The sequence below is a fragment of the Cebus imitator genome, unplaced genomic scaffold (assembly GCF_001604975.1).
Source record: "Cebus imitator isolate Cc_AM_T3 unplaced genomic scaffold, Cebus_imitator-1.0 Scaffold306, whole genome shotgun sequence".
Classification (NCBI taxonomy): domain Eukaryota; kingdom Metazoa; phylum Chordata; class Mammalia; order Primates; family Cebidae; genus Cebus; species Cebus imitator.
The window spans coordinates 711,013-719,382 of NW_016107621.1; the positions used below are offsets into that span (position 1 = coordinate 711,013).

General features: G+C 57.1%; 1 protein-coding gene across 10 annotated transcripts in view; it reads right to left on the reverse strand.

Annotated features, from left to right (window-relative positions):
* ARHGEF1 (Rho guanine nucleotide exchange factor 1) overlaps window positions 1-7,107 on the reverse strand; it is a 45,043-nt gene extending 37,936 nt beyond the window's left edge. For 4 of the 10 annotated variants that reach the window (XR_005196102.1, XM_037729408.1, XM_037729409.1 and 1 more), the window contains exons 1-5: window positions 6,953-7,068; window positions 5,619-5,745; window positions 1,891-1,933; window positions 1,727-1,807; window positions 1,132-1,245 (exon numbers count right to left, since the gene is read on the reverse strand). Coding sequence is in view for 8 of the 10 variants with exons in the window: in XM_037729408.1 (XP_037585336.1) it covers window positions 1,132-1,245; window positions 1,727-1,807; window positions 1,891-1,933; window positions 5,619-5,638 (258 nt within the window). In the remaining 2 variants the exon portion in view is untranslated. Of the gene's footprint in view, window positions 1-493; window positions 551-1,131; window positions 1,246-1,726; window positions 1,808-1,890; window positions 1,934-5,618; window positions 6,902-6,952 lie in introns of those variants that run through there. The other 6 variants (XM_037729411.1, XM_037729410.1, XM_037729412.1 and 3 more) reach the window with 5 other exon arrangements.
* Between the last annotated feature and the right edge of the window lie 1,263 nt (window positions 7,108-8,370).

Below are 8,370 nucleotides of genomic sequence, written 5' to 3' on the forward strand. Positions count from 1 at the left end.
TGCCCAGAGGCTGCCACGGTCACCTCCAACAAGTCCCTGACCCTCCCGAGGCCTCAGTTCCACATCTGTAACAGAACATGGCAGTCAGCACAATCCCTGGGCTGACGTCCAGGATCTGGTGTTGTAGAAACCCCAAGGCTTGAATGGGGGACCCCCTTGCTCAGAGGGTCAGAGTCTCCAAGCACATGGTTGTTGGGGAGTCACTCTTCTGGAAGAGAATGCAGATGGGGAAAGACTGCAATTTCTGACGCTTTGGCGTCAGGAGGGCCAACCTCTGGTCTTGCAGCCAACGTTCTTTCTGTGTGCCTCAGGAGCTTCTCACTCTATCAGTTTCCCTTCTGGAGGGGCCCACTAAGCACGTCCACATGGTGCAGTGCCTTGGCCTGTCCCCAGCTCCTGTGCTGTGCTGTGCTGGGCTGCACTGGGCCTTCTTGGGACGAGACCCTTGTCTACAGATCCCCTGCCAGCCAGCACTGTGGCTTCTCTACATCACCTGCTGGGTTTTCTAGACTCTGCGGGTGTTTCTGGATGGCACAGTTGTCCATCCTCGTCTCCCAGGTATCTTCTGCCTCATCTGGAGGCTTCTGGATCCACAATCCTGCGGTCTCCCTTGTGAGCTGCGTGTGGTGGTTTTCTTGTTTCCAGAACAGGGCCTGCTGTGCCCCCCAGACCTGGGATGGCTAACAGCTTTCTCCCAAGCACCAACTCTAATAGACTGCATGCTGGCATCTGCCAAGAAGGCTTTGGAGAGAAGGACTCGGTCCTCCAGAGTCCATGGAAGGGTGCTGCAACAGGCTGATAGGGAGCACTGCCAGAGGCACGGAGGGAGACAGGATGTGGTCTCTGCCAGGCTGCTGGGCTCTCTGTGGCTCGGGGGGGTCCTGCTGTGTGTACCCTGCTCCCTGCACCCTGAGAGCTATCCTGGGCACCTACAACCCTGGGGTTGAGGTCACGTGGCATGCTTTCTGGCTCTTGTCTAAGGCATTCTCTAGATCTGGCACTCTGATTTCTAGATCTGCTTTTCCAGACCCCCTCCTCCAACTCCCGGCACTAGCTCGCTGGTTTATATTGCCGAAAGCTGTCGCTGTCCCAGGCCCACCCCTCCCTATGCCCACCCAGCCCTGCCCTCACCAGGGGTCCTGGCTCAAACTGCAGGGCCACGTGCTGCAGGAGGGCCATGAGGTGGGCCGGGCGCCGCTTCACTTGCTCCAGGCTCTGGAACTGGCTGTTTTGCTCTTCTGAGTTCTGGGGGTACAGGCGGGGGGGGTACAATAAGGAGAAGAGGAGAGGCCCTGGGTTTGACCCTACCCGTTCCTGGCACTTCACAAGGGATCCAAGCGAGGGTTAGCTCCTGGGAAGTGGGGAGTGGTGACGGTGTCCACAAAATAATGGTGACAGCAAGGACAGGTGGTCAGGGAGAATGGATGAGATTTAATATGATATTGGTAGGCGATGAGGACGGAAATTAGGAGAAGAAATTGGAGTCCATGCTGGGGGAGGAGGGCGCAATGAGAAGAATTGGGGTTAAGAGTAAGAAGGGTGGGCGTCTATGTTGCCATGTGGGCTGAGTATGGGGTTGGGGAGGTGAGGAAGGAGGTACCAGCCAGATGAGAGGGTGAGAGACGGACCGTGGGAAGAGGCCAAGGGGACCGCATCTGCAGGTGGGAGGGGACCCAGGGTGAAGCGCGGAGCCTGGGACCAAGCTTTTCCACCCTATCCCACTCACCGCCTCCAGCTCGTTCTCAAAATCCTCATCCTCAGCCCCAATGATGCTGACGGGCACCCCAGCCCGTAGGGGGCCTGGGGCCTGTGGAAGGAGAGGGCGGCTTCAGTCCACAGGACTCCCCACCCACAGCCCGCGTCCCCTCACCCCTTGCTCTGTCCACTCACCACCCCTCCGGCGATGTCTTCCATCTCCCTGGGCTCTGCAGGGCTGGGGGAAGAGGAGGGGCTGCGGTTAGGAGGGTGGGAGGGGGTGGCCCAGGGCGGTTACTCACAGATTCCTGGCCCAGGTGTGAAGGTGAGTAAACAGCCTCCCCCATCCCAGCCTCCACAGCTCAATGGAGCCTCTGTGTGGCCACAAAGAGCCCTTCAGAGGCCGGCCAGGGGGCGGGAGCCCAAGGACGCCTGGGGGGCGGGTATTGGAGGCTCAGGAGCCTGGGTCCATGGGAAGGCTGAGTCTGAAAGCCTGCAATTTAGGGTCCCTAATGGAAAAGGCGCTGGGGACCTGGACTCCCAGGTCAGAGGCACCAGGAGCCTGGGGGCTAATTCCTGAGGGCAGGGCTAGAGGCAAGCAGGGATGGGAGGGCTAGAGGAGAAGTGGGAAGAAGTGGGGTGTGGGGGTCTCCTCCGGTCTGTGACAGGCCTGGGGCAGGATGTTGCTGTGGAACCCACTAGCCCCACTTCCTGTGACAGGAAGTCACAGTGGCAAACCCCCAACCCCCAACTCTCCATATATGAAAACAAAACTAAAACCCTTCTCCCTCAGGGACTGGGAGTCCCCAAACCCAGAAGTTCTTCTTTCCCCCAGGGACCTCATCTCTTTCCGGCTTCCAGTCCCAGAAAACAAGTGAAGGGGCCTCAGCCAGCCCATCTCTGAGGTGTGTCTGTCTCCTCCACCCTACATGCGCCTTAGTCTGTCCCCAGCCGGCTCTCCCTGGTGTCTGTCCCTTGAATCTGTCTCATCTCTTGCTCTCTTCACGCTGTTTCCTGATTTTTCTTTCTCTTCCTCCAGAACTGTCTCCTTTTCCCACCATGCCTTGCCTCCCCTCCCTCCATCCCTCCCTCTCAGCAAGGACACCCCTTCCTGCCTCTGTAGCTCCGTCTCTCCTGTCCCTGTCTGTGCCTCTGTCCTCCCACCTCTGTTTTCTGCAGCCACCATCCTCACACCTCTCTGAGTCGCCGTCTCATGGGCTGTCTCTCATCTCTCCATCCCTTTTTCTCCCCCCATGTCTCGCTGTCCTTCCCATCTTTGTCTCTCCTTGAGTTTCCACTTCTGAGTCTTTCCACCGACATCTTCTATGTCCTTAATTAGTCTGACTAATGCCACGGAGCCCGTGTCAGGCGGGAAGGAGCTGTGGAAAGAGGGGTGGAGTGGACCAGTAGGGGGGGGCTCCCCGCAGCCCAAAGCTATTTATAACCCTAGCTGCCAGAGACCCACCCTTCTCCCATTTACTGGGCCTCCTCCCTAGCTCCCCAGTAAATGGTGGCTAGGATTTTGATGATTAAACAATGTTGCTTTCTGGAGTGTCCAAATGCCACTCTGTGGGTCCACCCAAGCAAGCATCATTTTTATTCTTTCCCACAAAGTTTATCTGTACAATATCTAAACTTGGACAATTCAAGATTCAAGCACTGCTAAATTTGCAGTTAAAGATTCAAGCACTGTTGAATTTCTAGTTCACTTTACTACATTTGCAAACTGGCCAGGCGAGGTGGTTCATGCCTGTAACCCCAGCACCTTGGGCGGCCAAGGTGGGAGGACTGCTCGGGCTCAGGACCAGCCTGGGCCACACAGTGAGACCCTGTCTCACTATGAAACAATACCGCAGACGTGGAGGGTGTATGCTCATCCCACTCAGAGGCAGAAAGGTTCAACTGAGGCAGAGAGGTGCAAAAAGGGCAAAGGAAGGGATACTCATCTCTGCAAATGCTTGGTGCCAGGTCTGGAATGTACACTTGACAAGTTATTATCTTATTCCTCAGCACAATGATCATGAAATGAGAGCTAACACATAAGAGACACTTAGTATGTGCCAGACACATCATCACTGCTTTATAGGTAATAACTCATTTAATCCTCTCGGTGACTCCAAAAGATCATTATTATTCTTATCTCCATTTAACAAAGAAGGAAACTGAGGCACAGCTCATGAGAGACAGTACCAGGACTCAGACCTAGGCAGTAGGGCTACAGAGTTTATGCATTTAAAACAAACTGCATTTGGGTGGGTGCAGTGGCTCCCAGCACTCTGGGAGGCTGAGGCAGGTGGATCACTTGAGCTCAGGAGTTTGAGATCAGCCTGGCCAACATGGTGAAACCCCATCGCTACAAAAAACAGCCAGGTGTGGTGGCTCATGCCTGTAGTCCCAGCTAACTGGGAGGCTAAAATTCGAGGATCACTTAAGCCCAGGAAGCAGAGGTTGCAGTGAGCCAAGGTTGCACCACTGCCCTCCAGCCTGGGCAACAGAGTGTAACCTTGTCTTAAAATAAAATAGGCCAGGTGGGGTGGCTCACACCTGTAATGCCACCACTTTGGGAGGCTGAGGCAGGTGGATCACTTGAGCTCAGGAGTTTGAGATCACCCTGGCCAACATGGTGAAACCCCATCGCTACAAAAAACAGCCAGGTGTGGTGGCTCATGCCTGTAGTCCCAGCTAACTGGGAGGCTAAAATTCGAGGATCACTTAAGCCCAGGAAGCAGAGGTTGCAGTGAGCCAAGGTTGCACCACTGCCCTCCAGCCTGGGCAACAGAGTGTAACCTTGTCTTAAAATAAAATAGGCCAGGTGGGGTGGCTCACGCCTGTAATGCCACCACTTTGGGAGGCTGAGGCAGGTGGATCACGAGGTCAAAAGATTGAGACCATGCTGGCCAACACAGTGAAACCCCATCTTTACTAAAAATACAAAAATTAGCTGGGTATGGTGGCACGTGCCTGTAGTCCCAGCTACTTGGGCGGCTGAGGCAGAGGTTACAATGAGCCGAGATAGCACCACTGCACTCCAGCCTGGTGACAGAAGCGAGACTCCATCTCAAGTAAATTAATAATAAAATAAAATAAAACAAAACAGAGAGCATTGGTTCAGAGCATGGGGAGCCCCTACCCTACCCTTCAGAAACTAAAATCTGAACCAAAGCTCTGAGACAATTATATCTTCTTCTGATACCTGGAAAAAGTCAAGAGTATGTAGTCACTATGGCCTAGGCAGGAATGCAAGCTGGATACAGCTGCTCCACAGAGGCCTGGGGCTTGGAGATGATGGAGGTGAGGAGTGTTGGCTATTTAGGAGAGAGGGTTGGGGGGGTTCCCACAAAGGCTGGAGAATTACAGGTGAAACTGTCAGAGAATAGATGGATCTATAGGCAACTGACAAGGCCTGGGGTATCCAGCAGAGGGAGCACCACGTGCCTGGGGAGCTGGAGGATTACGGCTGGTTTGGAAGGTCCATGGGGTTGGGGGCTACATGGGTACCTGATTTCTATGGAGGGCTCATGATCTATAAGGTACTGAGCAGGTGACTCAGGATCTCCAAGAACTTCTGGGCGCCTTAAAGAACCTAAAGGGAGTCCTTGGAGTGTGTACTCCCCAGATTCTATTTGACACACAGTGGGTCTAAAGGATCCAGGGCTCATGCAGGGTCATGATTCTACAGGGACAGCTGCCACCCTGTGGAACCTCTGGAGACTTAAAAGGGCCTCAGAATTCCATAGGGGTGCGTGGTGGGTCCCGAGACCCATGGTCTACAGAGCCCCGGGTTCTAGGGCATGCTACTTAATGAGGACCCCACGTCTATGAGAAGCCGGGTCTCCATGGAGAGCTAGCAGGAACGTGGAGGGTCCGTAAGACTTTGTCATCTATACAGAAAGTGGCGGGTCTACACGCGCCCCAAATCTTACGTGGATGTGGCAGGTCTCATGCGGGCCCTAAATCCTTACGGGGGACGTGGCGGTGTGCACGGCCAGGGATGCCAGGAAGGACGTGTAGAGTCAGGCTCTGACACCCGCTGAGGACCGCGTCCCTCACCTGCTCCAGGTGGAGAGACGCCACCGCCGCCGGAACCGAAGCCTCTGCGCGCCGGCTCCGCGCTCTCCCCACCCCCGACGCCGCGCTCTCCCCACCCCCGACGCCGAGTCGCTCTAGCCGCCCCGAGTCCACCTTTGCGCCCAGCTCCACTCCTCCTGCCAGCCGCTCTAGCCGGGTTCCTGCCCTGCACCGGCCCCGGCGACTCTACTCCTCCCGCCGGCCGCTCTAGCGCTGCACTGCGCCACGCAGGCCAGATAGGGCCGCTCTGGCCTGTATTGGAGGGCCGGCGTTTCCATATCTCGACTGCCCCCGTCACTCCCCGGGTCCCGCCCCGCGCCCGGAGGTACAGATGAGTCCAACCCCGCCCGAGTTCGATCCGTGCTCTCTGAGTCACTCTGGCGCTGAGCACCGCGGAGTGGGGCTCCCTGTCCTATTAGTCTCCCGACTTCGGGGACCCGCTGAATTTCCAACGCTCGTGCATCATCAATTCCCTCCGTCCCCCCAGATCTCCCTTCCTTTGGAACTGTAAAAGCAAAAGTCTTGAGTTCCAGTACACCTTTCCCTCTGACATGCAGTGTCGTCATCTGCAAAAAATAATGACTCTGCAGGCCTCAGTTTTCCCATCTGTATAACGGGAGAAGGTCTCCAGCTCTCTCCACTACTCCCGTCTCCACGGTATAATTAAAGACCTACAACAGAGCTTTCTGAAAACTCTTTCAAATGCACTCTGGAACTTTCAGCCCCACAGCGGCCCTCGCCGCTGTTGTGATTGCTGTTTTTCTTTTTTAGGTGGCCCTAAAAAGCATGCGGCGGTTGGAGGATGGCACTTTGCGGAAAGCAGGTGCGAGTTCAAATCCCAAGTGCGCACTGTCTCACGATGTGCGTTCCCTGGGACGAGTCGGTTTGGCTCCCCGGGCCTCGGTTTCCCCACCCGTACAATGGGAGTGATCGTGAGTCCTCCACTAAGCAGGTGGGAGGCCTTGGCCCCGGCCTCGCACCGTTCGTCCCTACCTACTGGGCACTCCGCAAGTGTGAGTTCTCCTCACTCTGCTCCTTTTGACAGAGGGAAAACTGAAGCCCAAGGAGGAGTGGCCGCTGGCTCCGTGGGGCCCCTCCGCTGCCGGCAGCGCCCCAGCCCCTTCCTCCTCCTCCCCACTTCCCCCAGCAGCCGAGGGGAGGAGGCCGGGCGGGGCCGGGGACCGAGTACCTGGTGTCCGCGCAGAGGTGACCGGCGGGGCGCCCGAGGTCGGGCTCGGCGATCCCGGGCCCTGGGTCCCGGCTCCCGCTTCCTGGCTCTGGCGGGGCAGGAAGTCGGGGCGTTTTTCCGGAGGCCCCCGCCCCGCCGCCCCTCCCCGCTTCCTGCCAGCGCCCCGCGCCCGCCCGGCACCTCCGCTTCCTTCCCCTTCTCGCCGCCTGCCCGCCCCTCCTTCCCCCGCTGCGCCCGGGTCCCCGCGGGCACCGGCCCCGCCCTGGCCGCGCCCGGCCTCTCCCCGGCTTTGTCCATCCGTCCGTCAGCCGGGCGCGGGCTTCGTGGGACTCGCTTCTCCCGGCTGGGGTCACCTCCCCGCAGGGCCTAGGGGGCGAGCCCTGCTCCCCGTGCGCCCCAGCCCGAGCCACGGCTTCCCGGGCTTTCCGTGGCTGTGGTTCTCTTGGTCTTATGCTCTTCCTTCGCCTCCGTGGGTGTGCTCCCATCTGCGACTGCGTCCCCTTCTCTGTCCCTCTGTCTTTTTCTATTGGGATCCTTCCCTCCTCGGCCTCCACCTCTCCTCTCTGTCCATCACTTTCTCCCCGAGAGCCCTTCTCTACCCTCTCCGGGTCTCTCTGTATCTTTCTGCATCTCCGGCTCGGTCTCTGTCATTTCCCCAGCTGTTGCTGCGCCTGGGCCTCTTCGTGCCCATTTTCGGTTGCCCTTCCTCCCTTCTGACTTCCTTGCCTTCTCGCTCTGTCTCTGTCCCTCGCCACTTTCCTGTCTCTCTCAGATTCCCAGGAGCTCATGATCTCTTTCTGTACTTGCTCATCTCCTTCACTATCCCTGGGTCTTAGCCTCTCTCCTCTCCCTTTCTCAGGAAATGCGTGGCTCTGTGCCTCTCTGTCATTGCCCCTGGATCTCCCTGCTCTCCCCAGGTTAGGGCCACAGACCCTCCAAAATGCCCCTTCTGTAAGTCAACCCATCGGGAAAAGGCTGCAGTCTGAATTTTGTGCCAGCCCCACAAAATAGTCCCTGTGTTTCCAAGGCTTAAATATGCATAAAGTGGCTCATGCCCATAATCTCATGCCCATAATCTCACGCCCGTAATCCCAGCACTTTGGGCGGCCGAAGCAGGTGGATCACCTGAGGTCAGGAGTTTGAGACCAGCCTGACCAACATGGTGAAACCCCATCTCTACTAAACCTACAAAAATTAGGGCTGGGCGCGGTGGCTCATGCCTGTAATCCCAGCACTTTGGGAGGCCGAGGCGGGTGGATCACAAGGTCAAGAGATCGAGACCATCCTGGTCAACATGGTGAAAACCCGTCTCTACTAAAAATACAAAAATTCAGCTGGGCATGGTGGCGTGTGCCTGTAATCCCAGCTACTCAGGAGGCTGAGGCAGGAGAATTGCCTGAACCCAGGAGGCGGAGGTT